The sequence below is a fragment of the Pezoporus flaviventris genome, unplaced genomic scaffold (genome assembly GCF_033815535.1).
Source record: "Pezoporus flaviventris isolate CSIRO_AGI_PZ_B2104156 unplaced genomic scaffold, CSIRO_AGI_Pfla_v1 ptg000016l, whole genome shotgun sequence".
Classification (NCBI taxonomy): domain Eukaryota; kingdom Metazoa; phylum Chordata; class Aves; order Psittaciformes; family Psittacidae; genus Pezoporus; species Pezoporus flaviventris.
In genome coordinates, this window is record NW_026892564.1 from 9,681,991 (window position 1) to 9,705,177 (window position 23,187).

General features: G+C 38.7%; 1 protein-coding gene across 1 annotated transcript in view; it reads right to left on the bottom strand.

The window, feature by feature from the left end:
• The window catches only part of ZDHHC17 (zinc finger DHHC-type palmitoyltransferase 17), a 75,190-nt gene extending 52,003 nt beyond the window's left edge, over positions 1–23,187 (bottom strand). The window contains exons 1-2 of the mRNA XM_061454739.1: positions 23,050–23,187; positions 5,502–5,605 (exon numbers count right to left, since the gene is read on the bottom strand). Coding sequence (XP_061310723.1) covers positions 5,502–5,605; positions 23,050–23,112 — 167 coding nt within the window. The 5' untranslated portion in view covers positions 23,113–23,187. The remainder of the gene's footprint in view (positions 1–5,501; positions 5,606–23,049) is intronic.

Here is a 23,187-nt window from a genome sequence, read left to right on the forward strand (position 1 = left end):
GGTCTGATGAGTGCCTGTTCAAATGCCTTAACATATGCCATTCCTGACTTCCCCCCACCCCACTGCTTAAAAGGCCAGGAGATATGAAAATGAAGGAGAGCTATGGCAAGCATGTGAATCATCCTTTCAGCCTGTTGAGGCAGAGTGCTTTTGCAATGCCCCTAGAGAAGCCCTGGCAGGATGCTGTAATTATGCTCTACTGATGTTTACAAACAGTACTCTCTAGGATTCACCCATCACTGCTTCTAGGTCCTGGGCAAAGACGGGATGGATTCAGATACAAGGAGTAGCAGGAACAGATTCTTCTCTGGGCTTAGCATCACAGACTTCCTCTCCTACCGACTGGAAGGCAAACTTCAAGGTACCTCCTACCACTTGGCCACAAAACAGATCACGAAGTTCTGCAATACATCTGAAGAGTGTTCCCAGGAAAACAAAATACTTTCCAAAAATTTAAGTGAGTATGACATATATAGCGATTTTTCATTTAAGTCACCATCAGTCTGACTCTTCCTAGCAATTTATTTCAGTATCTTCAACTCAATCATAATGAATAACAAAAGATGTAACACAGAAGGTACAATTTAATAATTCTTCAATTCACTAAGTTGTCACAAAAGGAGTTATGGATCTAGGCAAACAAAATCTGCCTAGCAAAAAAGGTTAAGAAATTGCAATTTGCTCTTCTTCCTGGCAACACCAGGTTCTTTTACTACAAAATAAACCACCAAATCCAATGCGGTCATGGCTTCTTGAGCTCTGCCCTAGAAATCAAACATTCTTCTCTCACATACTACCTATAGTCTTCTTCCATTGATTTGCTGCAGCTGATTTCACCTTGCCTTCCCCAAAGGTTCATGACGCACTGTTAGACTACAAAATGAGAAAGTCATCTCTTTCAGACACTCAGCATAACTGTGCTTATAACGTTGCTATAAAGGGCTCTATGCCCTTCAAGAGCAAGGAAAGGAGGACCGGAGTCAAATCCTCACAATACAAGACACTTAGATATTAATCTAACAAATTTTCAAGCATTTGGATGAATTCTCAAGGGTGACTGTCATGCTGTAAACATCAGTATGAAGTATAATTAAAGCATCCTACTGAACTTCCCTTATTCTAAAAGGGATTGAAATAGTTCTTCCAGGGCAAAAATACCACTGTGCAAGCTTGTTTCACTATTACAGTCTCTTAAGCCATTTTGGTAACTTATCTGTAACATTTTATTTGTCATTGCAGGTTAAATTTATCCTGCATTTAATACTTTCAAAAATAGTATCCTAGAAGGCTTTTGCATTTTAAACACATAATCCATTCTTTTAATCTTTTTCTGCAAGCACATCGACTCTTGGAAATAGATACTGCCAGCTTTGCCACAATTAACATAAAATTTGGCCACAGTACTAGGAAGGAATCTCTCTTCAATGAGCACATCACCATGTCAACAAACAGTAGGTAAGCCAGGAGCAAACTCCCTCAGCTTGCTGTCGCTGTAACTCCAATCAAAGCTGTTTTAACTGGAAATGAAATTAGTAGAAAAATGATTGTTTTTTTATCTTTTGAAGTCTCATTCCCATGAACGACGGCGGTTAAATACTAACAAAGCCTTTCATACCTTCTCATGGGTTTTGCATTAAACAGCAAGATAGTTTTGTTTTCAACAGCAAAGGGACAACTCAAGAGCTGCTTAATTAACAGTTAATAGTGATGTTGAGAGACAAGAGAAATTCAGCTCTTGCATGCGTTCCAAAGCCTCAAATTGTCTAAGCAGTTGTGGCTATATTAGCCTTCCATGTGAACTGCAGATACATTTCATTTTCAGCCCTATAATCAAACTCTACGGGCACAAACGACCAGGCATAGAGAACATATACCCACGTCAACATCTGCCCATCTTCTCCTGTGAATAGCTGAAAAAAGCCAGGAGTAACTGTCACTTTGGCCAACTCTCACCGATTTAAATTATTCCATACGTATCCTATTTTCTTACCAGTTGCCCCATGAATCATGAGAAATAATGAGGAGAAAAGCATGTTCTCCAATGTATCTGTCAATTTTTTTCTGAGCAAGATTCAGCATATTTCATCTTTCGTGCTGCACTATTTCACAATGCATACAACTTCATTTTGAATGACCTCAATGAATAAAACTAACAGAAAAGTTAATCTTGTGATAATGAAATCTTAACAGTTGAGCACTTAACACTAAGAGTCACAAAAGCACTCATTAATACCATTAATGTTTAACACCTATGCTCATAGTGGTTGGTTGACACACTTTCAGCATAGTAAGAATTTGCTCAGGTTCAACTACAAACAGAAGGTGCATCGATTGAACTGAAAATCACAATGCAAGGATTAATGGGGCTTTGAGCAACCTGGTCTAGTGGAAGGTGCCCCTGCCCGTGGCAGGGCGGTTAGAACTAGATGAGCTTTAAGATCCCTTCCAACCCAAAACATTCTATGATTGCATGATTTTGTTCTCCTAGTCATAATCCATCATACACTTCTCTACCTGTGAACATTAGCTACTTTTACCTAGTTTCGTGGCTTAAAAGATTTAAAACAACGTAGGCAGAAACTGAAAGTTATTATGTTAACAGAGCACTCTTGCCAAGACATCACATTCAAAGTTATGACTCCAGCTTTGGATGACAATGAGTGCCAGAAGAGATAAACATACCCAACATCTTCCCATTAAACTTCACTTTTAAATCACAACTCTTTTTACAAGACTCCATTCCCTTGCAGCTCCAGTGAGAGCACTAAATTTTATCTCAGAGAAATTAAACCACTACACAGCCCACCCTCCAATTTTGTAGAGACAGAAGAAATCCAAACACTTTCTGTGCAGTTGAAAGTGAAATACTTATTAAGTATGAAGTATTATTAATGTTCCTTCATTGCAATAGCAAAGGCAAGAATGGACGATTTTTGTACTGCTGCTTTGAAAACAGGTTTTCAATTACATGAGCAGCCCGATTGTGCTTTCAGAAGCACAGAGGAAACATTCATATGAATGAACCAAATAATTTTGCTAGAACCGAAATACCAGATGCTAAGAGATTGCACACGTACCATAACATTTGCAAGACAAAGGGCTAAAACACTACTACTTTAACACTACCTACATGCCCTTGGACAGGTTTATAACAAAGCCAGTGAAAAGTGTCCTTTATAACAATAGATATTAAAGCCAGCACAAGTTTCTGCAGAACAAACACACAGAGCCTATTTTTTGGTGTAAATCACGCCTTAGGGCCCCACACCTGTGGGAGAACTTATCAGGAACATGACAGGGAAAAAATATAAATACATATTTGCAATGAGAACATCATCTGCATATTTTTTCTATACAAAGTTTTAATTTGATCCTAAGAGGTTATTAGATTTGTAGCTCAGTGTATGTGTGTATGAGCATGTTAATTTAACAAGTATCCAATCTACAGACTAAGAAGACAAAGCACACAAACAGTTCTACAAGATAAGAAAGAACAAATATGTTTGGAAAAACGTGTGCAGTTCGCAAGCTCTTATTCTCCCTTGCTGAAAAACACAAGAGCAAATGCATTATTTTACTAACATTGTTTTATTTCTCTGTAATCCTGTGTCCATAAACTCAACATCTCAAAATAGAATTCTACAGTCAAAGAGCACATATGAAGTACAGATGAGTTTTAAATCTTTTTATCCCATTTTTCATCATAATCTTTAATGTTTAAGGACCTATGTTCCCCCTTTTTTACAGAACTTTTTGTGGCACCTTACTTACATTAGCACTGAAACAGAAAGTAAGTCACCAGATATTTTAATCTAAGTGAATATTGATTTTTGAGGGCAAGTGGTAGAGGATAAGATCTACTATTCTTCATGTATATAAAATATTTTATTTCTACAAAAGTGAATAACTACATCATTTTAATAGGAACTGTATATCTTTTTAATAACACGATAAATATATTAGCATTATTTTATTTTTTATTTCAAGCATTATGATACTTGGTGAGTTTTATTTTCTGCCTTAAATTTCAGAGATTTTTCCCTTTAAGACAGCTGCTTTACATAACATAGCCTTCTAATCCTAGTAAATACTTAAAGGCGAGTTCTTCCTCTAGTCAGGAAGGTGCTATCTGGATACCACAACTTGATCATATACCCATGCTGACAGTCCCCCTTCCCTGTGATATTAACCATTAGGGCTATGATACAGAACTATACTCCTCTTCAGTGATAGTCATCCTCTCTGTAAATCACATCTTTCCATGACTGGGAAGGAACACAATGGATAACTCACAGCTCTGTTGATTCTTGTTTGAGGAGACTAGAAAAGAATTATAACTCAGTTGAAAGCATAATCAGCCTAAATTTGAGGGCTAGCAGGGACAAACGTGTTTTAGGGTTTTAAACATGCAATGAGCATACAAGGATGGAAGCAGGTAGCCTGTAAAACCACTTTTGCTGTCGTATTTCTATGCTTTTAAGAAGCAGATAGTTTGATGTTGTGACAGTATTTTCATTTCTAAAAATCTTCAAATACGATGATTGTAGATTGTAGTATTGCTATTAAAGAATCTAGAGCAACAACTGCTGAGTCAGCCAACATCTATTTCAGGAACTTAAACTCCTCACAACTCAAAACAAAAACTGAAGTACATACTTCCTAAACCTATATGGGGCCTATGTCACATGCAGAGCTGCAAAGCTGCTTTCAATTGGAGAAGACGCTTTTTAGGAAAAAAGGGAAAAAAAAATTAAGAGGAAAAAAAATCAATTAGCTCAGGAAGAGAAAGAATAGTTTAAGCATTCAAATCAATGGTACAAGAAAAATCTTACAAAACTCTCTACCACCTCAGTTCATTGAAGAAAAGTGACAGTCGTGGTAGTCTCTGAATGGTAAACAACAAAAAGCTAAAAACTACCTTCATGACAATTCTTCAGAAAGTCTTGGGAGTTACTGTGTACTACAGGACTGTATAGAAGGCAAATTTGTATAACTCATCTGCATTAATAATGCTATTATTAAGTTTGCACAGTTTACTTCTACAATCCTTTCTCGGCAATAAGCTCAGTTCCATGCAAGCAGTGAAACAGCAGGATCAAAGACAAGGAAACTACACAGACACATATTCTTTCTAACCTATAAATGATGTTGACAAATCAAGGAAACCCTCATGTCTGTGTATCAATGTTGCCCACTTACCTCTTAATCATCACCTACAGAAAATAAACATCACTACCAACAGGAAGAAAACCATATGTTCGCTTCCAACAGTCTGTCCAGCAACCATGTATATTTACAGCTTACCATAATTCCTCCAGCATGTTTTCATAAAATGCTCATAAATTGGTCTTAACAGTGATTTTGTAGAGTTCACTTCTGAAATCTTCTACTGCTGTACCCACAAATACAGTTCACCTCCCATTGTGTGCCAATAAAATCCATTTCACTGCTTTTCAGCTAATACAGACATAGACAAATCTAACACTCAAAAGTAAACTCACTGTGTGGCTTTGACAATGTCCCAAGTGCTGTAGTCATCAATGTGGCTTTTCCGTCCAAGAGATTCACTATATCCATGGTTGTAATGGCTTTGAGGCTTTATTTCCTAAAAATTACAAAACTTGCTATTAGAATATCAAAATCAGAATTACTGAAGTTACTCAAACAAAAATAATAATAATAATAATGCTGTAAGCAAACTAAACCCAGTACCCAGTTCAGTGAACTATAAAGCTACCCAGATTTGCAGGTGGTAAGCTGACTGGCCACATTTCTATATCTTGCGAAACAGGCCACCACATTCCTTAGTATAGATTTCCAACACCTCCCAAAGAAACATGACTTGTAATAGCAGAGTTCTATTAAAGCCTACACTGGAGTATCTTTATAAAAGGTTAACAAAAAGTAACAGTAATTTTTTTTGTTTAGTTTTAGATTTTGGGGTTTATAAATACAATGTAGCATAGCTAAAAAAAGCTATTTGCCATAAACTCATGAAGTCTTACTCTACCACAGATAAATGTAATCCTTCAAATAGCATAGTCATGTACCTTCTAGAAAACAAATTAATTGGGAATGATTAATACCAGTGACTAGAGCCTACTAATACTTTGATTCTTCAACTCCAGTCCCAGCTCTAGAGGTAATCTTTTTATGTTTAACCTATGGGTCTCAGAAATCAATGACATGACCATGACACGTTCTTCACCAGATACAGCTCCCTACAAACTTAATTCTTTTGAAGAAAGGCAACGCTTTAACCCTCAATATTTCCCTTGGTGGAATTTACATCAAAACACTGTACTGACAGGGCAGCAAGATGCGATTTTTCTTTACAAACTACATGCATGGAAAAGTCAGCTCAACAAGCTAGAACTGAACAATGGATTTTACACAGCTGCTACACGCTTTTTCATTTGTTACAAGTACTGCAGCCGACTGTCTCTGTATCAACCGTACAGTTCAGCATAGCCATGTAAAAAAGTGTGAGAAGTATTTCAACCCCCTGCCATGGACACAGACACCTTCCACTAGACCAGGTTGTTCAAAGCCCCATCCAACCTGGCCTTGAACACTGACAGGGATGAGGCAGCCACAGCTTCTCTGGGCAACCTGTTCAGTGCCTCACTGCCCTCAAAGTAACGAACTTCTGGAGTAAACTATCAAGAAGGTAGTTTAGTTGCAAATCCCAAAGCTCTCAGTAATAATCTCAAAATAGAGTAACTTCAGTCGAGCATGTTTGTGCTTGTTACATACAGCGCACCTACTTCAGTCAAGGAAATAAAAAAATCAAATTAAATCTAATGTGTTACGTACATTTTGTAGCACTAAATTGTAATAAATTAATGTAGTCACTTACATAGTTTGAACACTTATAACATTTAATACATTAAAAAAAAAAAAAATCAAGAAATTCAAGTGTTTAGAGCTTTTAAACCAAGTACATAACATCACTGAGAACTAGTGCAGCAAAAGCCTTCATTTTCAAAACAGGTCTATTCTAATGCATATATTTTTCTTAAAAAAAAATAAGAATTCAATTTCACACAGGACCTAAATGATCAGGAGAGGGCATCTTTCCTTGAGCACAATGCTATTTTGTGGCATACACTTTTTCTTTCTAAGCCTGTAAAACTAACTAGATTAATCAGTTAAGCATTGCCAGCCCAGCAGGTAGGCTGCTCTGTTGCCATCTCTTCAGGAGAACCTAGAAGTGTAACAGGGCATCTGCTGTCATCCAAACTGCACGTTACAAAGTATTCTCTTACTACCCAGAAACATAGCTTCAACTTTGTATTAGAGAAAGGCAATAAATAGCTTAACCAAACCTGTATTTTTCCCCAGGTGCTAGATTAGACAGTGCTATCTGAAGAAAAGATGTTGGAAAAGATACCTGAGGACATTACAATCAAAAAAAAAAAAAAAAGTAAAATAAAAGATAAGACTAAATTCATTATTTTGTCCCACATGATTTTTCTCTTCTCTGATATTAGAGAAGGGGAAAAAAAAAAAAAGCAGGATTTATACCATCTCTGTTCACCTATTATTACACCACACAATTGCGGCAGGATTTTACATATCAAACTGCAATAGTCAGACTGCAAAAAGCTAAAAGAAATTCACTGTCCTGCAGCACCTGAGAGTAGTTCAAAGGTTCAATATATTTCTTTGCTTTCCATAGCTGCTGGGAGAAGAAAGGTCTCTCTTCTCATTACCTAACAATTACTAAAAGCAAACTGAGAAACCTAGGTTATTTTTCAGGCAGATGTTAATTTACCAGGGAACACTTATTTCTCTTAAATTGCATTTTCCTGAGCACTTCAAGCACACAAGCCAGGCTTCTGTTCCCTGGAGCCCACAGGAGCCAGTCAAGAGAGCTGTCCACTTACAAGCAGTATAAATTCATTTCAGCCTAAAGTGATCAAGAAACCACAGCCTTCTGACACTAATGCTTTCACAAAAAGGTTTACGGGAATACAGCAAAAACTTAAGTATTAACTATTAACCATGTAAATTCAAAAAAGTAGGAGATGACATTCCTTACCCCTCCTACAGCTTAACAACTTTTACTAAGGACTGGAGGTAATGACAGTACCCTTAACTTTCAAAATGACATAATTTTTAATCTCCTTTTGTACTGATAGCACCTCTGAACTACTCTTTTTATGCTGAAACTTTCAGATTACAATAATGCAAACTAGATTAAGTGATTCCAAAGTTAGATTTGAGATGAAGACAAATATGACTGCCTGACACTAAATGAGTAAGCAAGAAATGGTTGTCTCCCTCTATTCCCCTAGAACATACATTAGCATGAGTCTTTATTTCATAAAAAGACTTGTGACAGATCTAAACTTGAAGTGAACCCTATGTTTCCTGACTTACTAAGAGAGTTGAGTTTGTATTTTACAGCCTCCAACATCACACAAGAGTCTTCTAAACAGTGTGAACTGTGGAAAAAGGATAACTTTAGATATGCCTGAAAAGTTGATGCGAATATGAGTCATTTTGGAAGTAAATCATTTAAGACATATTCCAGGAAAGCATATAAAATCTGAACCCTCACCTAATACACTCAGTTCTCTGCAGTCTGGATGTAGATTCCCAAGCTTAAGAGTCAAAATCTATCACGTAGTATTATCTATACAACTTGATAATAGCATACTGGCTACTATCAGTGCTATTCTACAGGATGTAACTCTTACCCAGCATTCTAAGTACCTAGGTTATAACCATGATCTGCAGAGTGACTTTTGAGTTCCTAAATGAACAAGCTGCCAGGAATTAAGGTAAAAGAGAACCTGGATTTTGTGAATCACCATAATGCTTGGTCCAAATCACCTATCAGTGACTGGGTGAATTCAATCACTCAAACAGCGTTGTTACACATTGCACTTAGCTGGCAAGGCAAAATACAAGAGGCAAGGGAGCAGCTAGCAACAGGAAAGTGCCTCTTCATTCCTAAAGAACTTTTTTCAGGCTCTGAAAATCCTGTGCAGGGCTAAGGCACAGTACTATAAATACAGAAAGGTAATTTCTCCTACTTATTCTAGAAAGAATGATTTAGGAAGAAATAAGGACTAACAAGTTAGTTAGTAAGTACAGACACTGAAACTCCTCATAAACATACAAATACTCACCTGTTATAGGATATGGCTTAAAATAAAAGCAATAGACATGGCTTAGAATAAAATCCTGCTAAAGCTGAAGAACTAGCAAACAACCTCCCCACCCCCTTTCTTTGGCAAGTTCTGTATTTTTCAATGTTTAGCAGGGCAATTTAAAGGACTGTTACTTAAGAAGCTGTGGATATCTCTCTATATGCCTTGATATCAAATATAATGGCTTCAATGTAGCCACAACCACCACATGCTGTCCTAATATGTGCAGGCACAGCTTTAAGTCAGCAGCAGCTGCATGAACAAAGCTGCCAGTGCCCAGGCACCATCACACATCCTGTTCAGCCTCAGTAGGACCAGCCTCAGGGGTGAGCTTGCCTAATGTTAGTCATTCTGCAACAGCGGCTAACCTAGAAAGACACTGCAAGTACAATAGTCAGGAAACATCTATTTTGGGGGTTTAACAGAATATTAAAACACACAAAATACAGATTACTTCCTCCAACCTGCTGGACAGAAAATAAAGCTCTGCTTAAAAATCTTACACTCATCTAGATTACTTGTCCACCTTTATTAAAGGAACAAGCATTAAAAAAGTGGAAAAATATTATTTATATCACATTTACACCATGCCTTTCAAAGAACTTTGAGTATTGTCAGTTTCACTGTCACCATTTGGTCTTTTAAGATCTCACTTAAACCAGCAAAGAATGAATCTCTTCTAAATTCATATACCCTCATGCAAATTTTAGGAAAATAGCTAAAATTCTTGAAACTATTTTTTTTTTAACCAAGACAGATTTATAACAAAGTAACAACATGTTTTTCAGCCAAGAATATGTACCACATTCACAAATGCCTTCAACAATACTCCAAAGTGTTAAAATATTTACTTCCATTATGAAAAATTTTATTCCAGGAGAATTTTAACTTTACAATGATGATCCACTGTTAAGAAACACTAACAGCTAATTCAGAGATTAAAAACTAACTGAAATCCAAACACATTTATTTGTTGATATTTTAATGTCTATTGACAATGGCTCTGGTACAGCTGAAAGGAAACTAAATGGAAAGCAGAAGAGGAGAGGCCTTCACTGATTTACAATAAGCAGGTTGCAAACACTAAATCTACTTATTTTATCCTGTTTCAAGGAGCCATTTCCAAGCATGACTTGAGCCAAATTACCAGTTTACCACTGCTAAAAAAAAAAAAAAAAAAGGTAATTTCTCTGCCCACTCTTCCCCACTGCTCTTGGCACTGTGCCCCCGCTGCCTTATTCAAGCTAGCTTTGGTACTCAGAGCCATAGCCACAGTGAGCTTACTCAATTCATTACAGGGGAAAAAAAGAAACAAGACTAAGACAGCAAGTTAAAGCTGTTTTTCCTGTGAAAAGAGGCTCCAGAGCCACATATAAAGGAAATGCAAGTAAAGAGAAGATAGCAGGAACATTCTGGCAGCTGTCAATTGTTAATTTGACTAAGTAATCATGGAACAACACACTCCAGCTTTTAAATTTTCAGGGAAGTCAAGCTGACAGGATAAAGAAAATGATGCTATTTCTAGAAACTGGCAGAACTAGTTGACTTAGAAGGCTTCAAAAAAAAGACAGATTTTACTTATTTAAAAAATCAAATTTGGTTTCCCAATTACTACCAAGGGTCAGTCTTTCTAGATGAGCTTTTCTCTTCACTGACTATCCTTTGAGAGTGCCCCATCACTCATGTGCATCTGCGACTAGTCTGTCATTACTCATTACCCACAAAATGTGCAGACTGCTTGCACAGATGCATAAGCAATGCAGGGTAGGAAAAATCTCAGAAGAGTGAGAATAAGGCTAAAAAGAAAAACGGGCACTTAGGAAAAACAGAAACAACACACAAGAGGAGAAAAGGGAACCTGCTCTGGAAAATAGGACTGATAAGCTGGGGAAGCAGAAGATAAAGCAAGCATGAAAAGTAACTCCAAAGAAAAAAGAAAGAAGGGTGTGTGTGCAGTAAATACAGCTCCCAAGAATGAGCACTAAGAATACTGGCATTCCCAATCAATTCTCTTCACAACTACATATGCAAGTAAAGTTATGTTTATTTGCCCTCAATACTCAAATCTCTTAATCTTTTCCAATAAAAAGCCAAAATTAAATAAGGAGAATTCTGAGAGCAGTACTTGCAATAAAAAAAAACAAAAAACAAAAAAAAAAAAAACAAGCAGCTACGCTTGAAAGAATAAGATGTCCAAGCCTGAATTATTCTGAGTGAACAATTTCATAATTTGCAATTCTGTATAGCAGGAGGATAGGAACAGGTCAATATGCCTGCTTGGACATAAGGAAGGGAGGAAAATACTGCTACTCACAGCTGCCACACATGGCTCTGGTAGGCATTAACAGATGGCTAGAACTGCTTTTCCTTTAACATTATGCAATATGCAATATTGCTGCAAAGAAGCAATACCAAGATCAGACACTCCAATTCTGAATAGTAACCAAGAAAGCTGACACATAAAGAGAAAATACTAGCATGTTCTAAAATAGAAATTAGAAATAAAAGCATAACCTTCCAAAAAAAATATTGCATACTATTGCCTTGGTTTCTTAATGAAACAGAAGAAACCATAGTTGGGGGGGGATATGACTACTATTTCCATATCCATCTGCAGTTGAAAGAATACTTGTAAAACTGGAAAGGACTGCAACTATTTCAGGTTAGTTAAACATTAAAATAATACTCATGTATGTTATATTTAACATGGACTACTGGAGGTTAATCTTGAAGAATTCCTTCCCCTGTATTTGTGTGTTCAATTTCTCTGTTCTTCATTTGTTATAGTGCTTTTCAGTAAGCTTTCTCAGTTTTGGTCCTACTTTTAAGGCAGTGCAAGAAGCTCTACAAATGTATTTACAGTCATTTGCATATTAGAAACACCCACATTAGTTTATATACACTGAAATACTAGCCACTCACGCAGTAACATTAATAGAAAAATGCTCACAAAATAAGTGCAAGCAAATCAATTCATCACTTTCCTGTAAGAAACAGCACTGGTAATCATTTTAACATTTTAAATGGAAGTTCCTCTTCTAAAATTTGTAAGAACTTCCTGATACCTACCCTTCACCTAATTCCATAGCAAAGAAAGGAACAGAAATAGAGGCTAAAGTGATCATGTCTTAATTTCAAAGAGAATCACATTTAATTCTTTACAGGTGTAAGAAGAGTAGCTTTTTCTTTTCTAGAAAGGGCATTAAATTTAGGGTGAAACCAGTAGCTGCTAATTCAACTAACTTGCTTGTCACCAAGTGGGAGCTTCTCTTCTTTCTCATATTCACGAGGTCCTAGCCAGAAAAAAAGAATTCTGCAGGGTTCACCAGCAGGGACTTCAGACTAGGTTCCCCAGACTGAGGAGTCAAAGCCTTCAGTAGCTGTGAGCTGTTAGATTTTCTGAACTGAGATCACAGAATGGTTTGGGTTGAAAGGGACCTTAAAGCTCACACAGTTCAAACCACCCTGCCATGGGCAGGGACACTTCACACTAGACCGGGTTGCTCAAAGCCCTGTCCAACCTGGCCTTGAACACTGCCAGGGATGGGGCAGCTACAGCTTCTCTGGGCAACCTGTTGCAGTGCCTCCCCATCCTCACAGTAAAGGGCTTCTTCCTAATACCTGATCTAAATCTACCCTCTTTCAGCTTAAAGCCATTGCCCCTTGTCCTATCGCTACATGCCCTTCTGAAAAGTAATTCTCCAGCTTTATTGTCAGGCACCTTTAAGTACTGAGAGGCTGCTCTGAGATCTCACAGGAGCCTTCTCCAGCCTGAACAATCCAAGTCTCTCAACCTGGAGAGGTGATCCAGCCCTCGGAGTATCTCCATAGCCTGCTCTCGACTCACTCCTACAGGTCCACATCTTTCTTATATTGGGGGTCCCAGAGCTGAACGCAGTATGAGGATGCATATACACCTTCAGTTTAGCTTATACACACAAGAAAAATTCCATCTAAACCAGACTACATTCTCCATGAAATAAAGATGCTTTTTTTTTTTTTTAATCTTAACTGGTCATATTGTACATACAAAAAAAGAAAACCACCCAGAAATCATGAAATCCCACAGTTCGGTGTTGGGCTTGCAAATATATACTATCAGACTTACTTTACATTGATCCTTACAACTTACGCTGGGATTCTCCCTGCTCATATTATACCATTAAATTACACAGAATAAGCATGACATGACAAAAATCTCTTCCATTCAATGTCTGTTCTGTCACCACATTCCATTACTTTCCACATTTGACAGCATCCTGTGAAGTCTGTTTAGTTTCCCTCCTGTATTTTTTGGCCAGTTTCTTGACATGCCAGAAGAAAAGATGTGTTTAAGAAAATCACTGGACAAGCTAATTGTAGAATACATACGCAACAGAAAAAAAAATCTGCACCTAATACTCTGAGGTTTTTATTTGCAAACAAGTCACAGTTTTAGTTGACAATGCTTTAAAAAGTGGCAAGATAGAGAAAATCTTCATTTCAAACATAATGAAGTCCTTTTGCCAAAACAGAGTTCCACCCACAAGCAACTATCAGCAATCACAGAGAGAATAATCCTGCACACACTCCAGTGTAGATCGAATTTTTTACATAACAAGTCAGAGATGCTCAACTCAAGCCCTTAATCCAACCACTCTATGCAGAGGTCAGAGATCGCATGATTTAAGGCACAGCTGGTAATGAGCAAGTTTTGCTTCTTCAAGCAAACACAGCCAATGGAATGCTTTCTAGTCATTTACTTACAGATGCTCCTAAACTGAACAGTGTTATACTTCAGGAAGGAATAGCTTCACAAGTAGCCTTTTCAGTGGCTTTGTATTTGCACATACAGTGCCACCATCAAGTGTTATTTAAAACAGCTGTGCTTGGAAGCATTTGTAAAGGCTAAAAATTAAAATACTATGTTTTAAAGTTTACTTTAAAGCTTTGGTTTAGTCAGCAACTTACAATAACATGTAGATAAATTATTTTTTACTTTTCAAGGGGTGTTGCATTGTGTTCTTAGCCAAAACTTTGGTATTTCAACAGAAATAAAACTATTTTTCAACAGACTGTCTCAGAGTATATGAGTTTAGAGACTCTCCACATAAAAAAATACCTGAGAGACAGAGCATTAGTATTCAGTCATCATGAGATTAACTTAAAATGAAATATGTATTACACTTTTAAGTTCTCAGTTTCAAAAATGCACCTAAGCACATATCTAGCTCAATCCTGATCCTCAACTATTTGAAGGAAAAAAGCCAGACTCTTCTTTTTAAAATTCCTAGAAAAGGGTACTTAGAAAATTCTTTCTTCAAAGTTCAATACTATTCATTAAATTTTCAAACCTGGTAATATCACATATCAAAAAAGTATACTGAAGATTCTGGTTTATTCAGCAAGTATTTGTCAAAGCCACACTCAAAGGTAAATTATGTTGCTTCATGAGCTTATAGCTAACTTGTCTCTGAGAAACAGTGGAAAAAATTAAATCAAGAATCATAGCACTGGCAGGTGCCTATGACAGAAAGAGCAGTCAGCCTTACCTAGCCATGGGCCCTCTTCTCTCCTTGGCAGACACAGAAAAAAAAGAAAGTTAGCACATACTGCATTCTGTCCTCGTGGAAAACTTCACCGTTCCCACCACCACCCTGAATCAGCAAATGGAGCCAGCTAAGCAAACTCTCATTCCCACCTGTGATAAACGCAAGCTGGTTCACCTACCACAACTAGGAAGTGTATGAAAGGTGCTTCTAGTCATGCTGATAGTCACTTTTTCTGCAGCATATGTGACACAGCTTAGTAAATCTATGTTGTGACAGTTCACAATGATTCTGTTCTATCCAACTCCTAAGCTTCCAATCACAGTCACACCAGGTCACCCTGTACCTTCCTGCCGGTACTGTAGTGCACTTGATCCCACAATGAGTAGGTTAAGTGAACTAGCACAAGATAAACACAATCTTTAGGGTTTTTTTAGTTGGATGCATTTTCTACTGATTTGCTTTCCTGAACTGGCTTGTCTTGGGACCAGACAAATATCAGTGGCAAATGTGTGCAGCTGGAAGTGTTTAAAGGTAAATTTCATAATTAGCTGAAGTCAAGCTAAAACTGACCTCCCCTCAAGAGGAGCGGTCAGACTCACAGTCCTGGCTGCCCATCTTCCATTACCTTTTACCAGTTCTCACAACAGCACAGAAATGGTTTCAGTTAGGGTCTAATTCATGAAGCAAGTATCCCAATTCACCTACTGGCCACACAACTGCAAGGCGTCTGGGTTTCACCATGGCTTTAGACCAGCTTAAACTCAATTGCAAAGCCACACCCTTTAAAGCCAGCAATACAAGAGTTTTCAAAGCTCACTCTGATCTTTCCTCTCTTGCTACTGCAGTCCCTCCTCGAATCATCTCACCTTCCCCTTGTCTTGAGCAGCTTTCCAAATCTGACCACAGCATTTCCACTTACCCACATTTTCAGCACCTTTCCCCTTACAAACACAATCAAGGAAACGCATCTAAAGACCTAAGGGCATCTACAAGCGTAGGAAGAAATTACTAGATTTGAAAATTGCACAAGACGAATTGTAGTCTAATGTTATACCACGTACTAGGCATGACAGACCTGAGGGCTCAATTCAGCCAGACTCCCTCCGACTTCAGAAAAAGCTTTTGACTTTGTTCTACTGTCTCATGCATAAGAGACCCATGCGTTTCTTTCAACTATAAGGATGCTATGAAAGCCAGTTCTTTATGTCATGCTGACTTTGAAAAACAGCAGAGGACAGTGTGCATACTGAAATATCAATTACTGAGGCTGCTCTCATCTAAACCTGTAAGTATCAATGACAGTATCACCAAATTTTCAAGCAAACAGCAAACATTTTCCTCTTTATTTTCACAAACTGGATTCTGCAAAGTTAAAATGTAACCCTCTTCCACATTTATAATGCTTCATTACTATCCTGAGCAAACAGACAAACACAGTGAAACAAATGTTGTTGAAAGACTTCAAACCTGTGAAATCTGAGAGAAATAAAATCTGTGTTTAACAAGTAAAGGCAAACTGAGTCAAGACAAATTCAGGTCAAACCAGATATTTATCACTGATACTTTAAGAGGGCCTACTTCACAAAGTAACTGCCCAAATCTGAAGAAAATATGTAGAGTTAAAACTCTAAATAGTTGAAATCCGGTTTAGGTGTTTTACTAGATACCGGAGAAGCCACAATGTTACTATTGAGAAAAAGCCCAAAGTGGTGAAAAACTGTAGTTTACAAGAGAAGTGAGAACAACTGTAAAAACAACCTTGTAAAATGGCAAGAGAAGCACTGACGGTGAGCATGACAAAGTAGAAAAATACAGAAAACTGAAAAGCAAGCGAAAGGATACAAGACATCCGTAACCCTACCAGGTGAGGAGCATCCAAACAACAAAAGAAATGGACAAAAGTTGTCAAGATTACAATGTAAGAATGATAGAACTGTCAGTAAAAACACAAACCCACACAATTTGAAAATGTTCAATAAGTGCAGAACAAAACCTGAGGAAAAAGCCAGAAAACATAAATCCTACCCTGTTGCCATGATAAAATGCTTCCTAATATAACAACAAATATTATTAAACTGCTTTAAAGTACAGGTTGTTCAGTCCAAAAGATGTGAACATTGTTCTTCATTAAGCCTGAAGAAACTCCCATGATCTGGATAAAAGGTGATGGATTATAAATGGTTTCCATTTTAACTTAGTGCTGCCTGTTCTAGGTTTGATATAGAACTAACAAAAAAGTGAAGACTAGTAATGCTAAGTACTATGGCTTCACAGAAAAATAAACCCAGCACTTCCAGATGATAAAGAAGTAGTAATGGCCAAACACAGTTAATGTCAAAGGTGTCTGATTTAGTATCGTCTGATATTTTGATTGAAAAATTAGAATATACAGAAAGTTCATGTGTTCTATCTTGCAAGTCTTAAAAACTAGAGGTGAACAAGCTTTATTCTTATGATTTGCTTTGTGACTATTATACATACTGTCCTGGTTGAGGACTATGCTAGCAAAAAAAAAAAAAAAAGCCCCTCTCCTGTTCTTTTCAGTAGCTCACATTTTTTAAACCTTAGGGTATTGTCAATATGAAAACACTACTGAGAGGACACTAAGTATCCTACAGAGCTTGTATCTGACCCCACCTTATTTCATGATTGTCTGCAACCTAGGAGTCAACAACGGTTAGAGCTGAACAACTGTGGGGAGAAGGATACATAATACTCTGCTTCTCACACCACGTAGCTTATATTACTTGGGGAAAGTTGGGAGAGGCCAAAATAAGGTTACTTTACATACTAACAGTAGCAAAGTCATATATAAAATGAAGACCCATCCTGGAAATTATCCAGAAAGCACTGACTTTGAGATGGGTAATCATCTAGGCACAAGCTTCCAATGCAGTAGAGTTTACAGCAGGATCAGTACAACAGTCTCTACATATGGGGAATGCTGAGCAAGAATGCAGAAGTTGCTTTACTACAGCAACTGGCCCTGGTATGACTACTAGAATAGTGTTTTGTTTTTGAGCACACTACAACAGCTATTGCACTCAGAGTAATGCCACGAAAACACTGAAAGAATGAAAGAAAAGGACTTCACAAGAGACTCAAAAGGGTCAGTACGGCTGCAGACCATAACAACAGTGTAGGGATCTGATAATCAGCAGCGTATTAAATAACTACAGACATACTGTATTTGGATAGGTATCCCTCAAGATGTAATGAAGAGAAATGAATTAAATTCAGACTAAAAACGGGTTCAGGTCTTAGACTAATTAAATTTGGAGGCAACTTTCCCGGTTATGCAATAGTATTTGTTACTGTTGGATTGTGTCTATTTTCCTGTTTGCTGCTTTATAAGTAGTATCCTGCCTATAAAGAGAATTAGTTCATTAAAGAACCCTGAATGCCTGAATTAGAAGGGTGGATTAGATCTACAGTCCCCTCTGGCCTCAAACTATAAAGCTAACTGTGACCCATGAAGCAGGACTCAAGCTTCAATAATAAGCACGCCAATCTGCCTGACACTTCATGGTTCCATCCTCCTCTTTTAGTAATACCAGTAAAAAATAACTGGTCTTTGAATAAGCTCACAGGTGTAAACTTAGTCCCTGGAGTGATCCTAACTAAAGTCCCATACCTTTACAGAACAATTAAGAACAAACTGCACCCTCATACAGCCCCACAAGAAATCAACAGAATTCCACAGGAGATATAGCTGGACTATAAAATCAAGCCTTTCACTGGCATTTTAAACAGAAGAAATTTCAGCCAAAGCTATCTACAATAAGTTTACCTATCTTCTTCACACCACCGCCAAAGATTTCAAGGAGATACTGTGCTTCTAACTTCCCAGGTAGTTACAAATTGAACCACAGAGAGAGAAACAAAGATTGAAATTAAGTGTTTCAGCTGGGATTAATTGATAACTTCCACCTCTCTCAAACATACCCCATAAGCCTAAGGACAATGGTGGATGCACTACACAGCAGTAACAAAACAGATCTTCCTTCCCAGTAATAATTCTTACCATTTTGGAGGAGACACAGCCTGAACAGCTGAAATGCCTTTGGCAGTTCAGGACATATCAGGCCACACACACCAAGAATATTTTCCAAACAAAAAGGAGTAATACAAACAAAATCAGTCTTTTAAAGATTTCCAACCCCCCTCCTCAGATTTCGAAATAAAGCATCAAAGCCCATCACTTCCCACACAATACTCAGGAAGTTGTTCTTGATTAGAAGATCTGAAGAATTTAAAGTCAGAAGGCCTACTAACATCATTTACTCAAAGAATAACAAGCGCAAACAGTATTGAGCAGCATTCTCATACTAGGGCTACACTGTATAAATGGAAGGAGAGCTTGCTGGTAACTGTCACCAGAAACCTGAACACTGGGAGAAGTAAACAAACTAACAGGCACTATACAGCATTGTGTTACTGTGCCATCCCAGGCACCATATGGAGGCTCTGCCTCTCTTCGAGCTACCATATCACACTGCAGGGCAGCCAACACCATGTACATCTTGAGATATACACCCACAGGACTTCCTCTCTTTGGTCATCCATGCACTCCACAATCCTGCTGAAGGATTCAAGTATATGTAAGAGGTGGCATATCACCCACAGAATCAGTCACCCCAAACGTCTACACTCACTTATATTCACAGATTTGAAACACAACACTTATCCATGTCTGGAAGTCGAAAGCTCCCATTTGGTCTGTAGAAAGACATCCAAACTCAAGCTGAAAACATTAAGAGCTGGTTAAATCCAGCCCTGTCCTCCTTTTTTCCTTACAATGGCTACTCATCCTCACTGTTTACCATTCCTACTTTTCAGTTTGATGCCATTCAGCTTCACTCTCCAGCCACTGGATCTTGTTAGGTATAAACTGAATAAAGCACTGCATCTCAGTATGAAAGTAGTCACACGGGGGGGGGGGGGGGGGGGGTGAAGAAAGAAAAGATGCTTCTCACTATTTCTACTAATATGAAGAGGGGCTTTTTAAGCATTAAGGCATTATTAAACTGTTTCTTAACTCTTTTCCACACTCCTCCTTGTTTAACAATGACTTTTAAAGACAAAACTTCATCTTTAGTGTTATCACATGCTCAGACAACATGCTCTCCTTGCTCTCATCAGTAAACCACGCTTAGGGGGAAAAAAAAAAAAGATAAGGAATACATTACATATTTTTTTAATCAAAGCATTATACTGGGAGCTTCTGCTGAGCTGCTTGTTCATATTTATATCCTACCAGTCAATAAAGATGGGGATACAATCCCATGCTTACTTTCCTTACCTTCAATGCATTACTTTGAATATGGCTACACTAAGGTGCACTTTGTTTTACTAGAACAACTTCAGATGAATTCTAGACGGTTTTGTACAGTTGTGCTGTCCTCCCTGCTTAGCACCTACCCATTGTGTTCGCCTGCAAGGTATATTAATGGCCATTTTGTTATTACTTCCAATTAATTAATGAAAAAAGTCTTCAGTCTAGTAGACTAACTCCTCTAAGACTTTCAGGAATAATTCTGTCCAGCAACTATTTCCAAGATTAGTTAGCCAGCATTTTTCCACCCATTTATTATATACTATAAGATCATTCTGTGTTACATGAGCAATTTATGTTACTGTACTTCCCCACTAAAAATATTTATATGCTTCGCTGTTCCACTAGTCACCTTGCAACACTACTGGTAGAAAACAGTGGGATCTACACTGACATACTAAACTGAGCTTGTGGCCAGAATGAGAGAATAAATATCCTTTGAAGCAAGAGTCTATTATATAAGTTCAGCTTGCTTTCACGTGGGATGGAGAGAGGCCCACGAACTTAATCAGAAAGATACTACACAAAACCCACTAAAAGTAGCCACATCATCAGTTTCCTAAAGCACTCATATTTTCATCAGTGTTTGTACCTCTTCTCATCAGAATTACTTGAATCACCACTTTCAGATGAACCCTTCACAAATAAACATTGAGATCTTACAAAGATCTTACAGCACTCTGGTATTTTTTTCCCACTGGTCCTAAGAACATCTTTCCTACAATGTTAATACTATATTCACAATATCTCATGGCAAAATGCAAGCCATAGAGCCCATATGAAAGAAAAAATTTCCTTTCCAAAAAAGCCCATCAAAAAACTTGGAATGTAATACAAATTAGTCAAAACAAAAAGACAGTAAGAAGTGAAAGTCTCATTTAAAAATAAAAAAAAATACACACATGGAAAAATATCTGAAAAAGCTGCATGACAGGTAACAGGAGAAGGAAATGTAAGAAATCATGAGATTTTGACAGTCCTATAAAAAGCATCATTTTTTTTACGTATACAAATGTAAGCACTGATTATATGCTCCAACGTCACTACTTACATAAGGATATGGTGCTATTTTCTTTAAAAGTGGAAATCACTGAGTATTAAGGCCCCTGACCTTCAAAAATGACTGAGCACAGTTGCACTACATTGTTCAGAGGGCAGGTCCTGTGACAATATTGCTACGGTAACAAATCCTCATGCTTTTAACAGGCACTCCAGAAATGCTCTTTTAACAGCCAGTCTCACCACCAGCATTAAAAACATCCTTCTCTTTTAAAGCTTATCCGCACAAAGGGATTTTTAAGGACTAAGGGACACCCACTCAAATCCATTTAAGTACTACCCTCTGAATAAGATATAGTCAAATAACACTCAGCATTTCCAGCAAAATCAAGTAAAACCCCTTCAAGACAAGATAGACAAGTGATATTTATTGTCTATTAAAAGATTCACACTGGTGTTACAGAACACAGTATCTATTAACTTCTTTCTGTATCTTTTGTACACACATTCAGCCTTAGACACCAAAGCAACAGTATAAAATTTCTACCAGACTGCTCAACTAGTGAAAACCCCCAATTTAAACTGAGACATATTTGTTCTCCACATAGTAATCATTCAAAGTTAATTTAACAAATACTGTCTTCGATCTTGGGAACATAATTGTTTTCTAACAGCCTGCAGATGATTCTTATCTATTTTATAGTTTCAGAGTGCCCATCTAAAGTTTCCACAAGTTAACAGCATTTTTTTTCAAAGAGCATCAACATCCAACAATCTGGATCATTACTGAAAACTTCTGTAACTTCTGAAAAACATTAGACACTGCAAATGAGAGTACTTCTCCAGTTAGTCTGAAGGAATATGTAGCAACAGCCTTTGCACATCACTTTAAAAAAAATAAAATTGCAAAATATATATATCAAGACACTTATTTGCATCGCTTTGCTAGTTAACTTTCTGAACAGACAGGTCTATTTTAAAGTCATAAGCAAGCACAGTTTGGAGAGGTAGAGAGGAGTGGGTAGGATACACAACTGCATAGAGGCCTATAAAGCCTCTTCAGTCATCAAGAAAACTAAAAGTGTCTTTGAGATGTTGTTTAAGGAACAAGAGTACCATCTGCTTCGCAAAAACTGGAGCCTGGCATACGCACTAATCTTTCTCGTAGGCTGAAAAATCAATTCTTACAATCCTTAATGTATCAGGTGACAAGCCCACACGTAAGAAATTTTCTAAACTGTTTAAAATACATTTCAAAACAATCGCACCGGTCCTGAAGAATGCTCACGCTGCTGACAGAGGTAGGTGGCACAAAAGAAGGGCAAAAATGTGTCACGAAGCGACCTCCACACATCACCTATAAGCATTCCTCCCACTGCCTGTCCAACACGTTGGAAATGACAGACTTTTACCTTTCAAAATAAACCCCACGCCACCCGGGGAGCGCTGGGCTGGATGGGAGCAGGCCAGATGAGCAGGCCGCTGCCAGCAAAACGCAACATTTATTCCTCCTCCTCCGAACCGCGTCCCCCGGGCTAACGGGCCACAGCACCCCCAGGGGCGGCGAGGCCGGCCGCCGAGCCTGGCCGGGCACCGAGCGCTGCTGGTCGGGGACGCCAGGGCTGCGGCACCACCTGGGGCTGCTCTGCCCGCAGGGTAGCCGCGGGCCGGGAGGTAACCGGGTCCCCACCGCCCGCCTCAGCCCCCGGCACGGTCCCGGGCGAGACCACCACCGCCAGGGAGGGCACCACAGGAGAGCCTGCAGCCCTGTGCCCCTCCACCAGTACCCGTATCTTGCTTCCACACAGCCACCTCCCTGCCGCGGTCCGACCCGACCCGGCCCTGCCCTCCCCGACCGCCGCCGCGCACACCCAGGCCGGCAGCGGGAGGAGGCGGCGGCGCACCTCCCGCCTTCCACGCACCCCGCCCGCTTGCCTCGCACCGCCACCCTTCCCGCGGCTGGGCGCCGTCCCGACCGCGCCCCGAACCCGCCCGTCACCGCCTCCCGGCGGGGTGCCCTCACCTCCGGGTGCAGGATGGGGACGCAACCCGCTTCTTTCTCGTACTCCTCTAGCGGCGCCGCCATCTTGGTGCGAGCGCGGCGCCCGCTGCATGCCGGGTAATGTGCGCGCGCCCGCTGCGCCTACTGTCTCACCCGCCC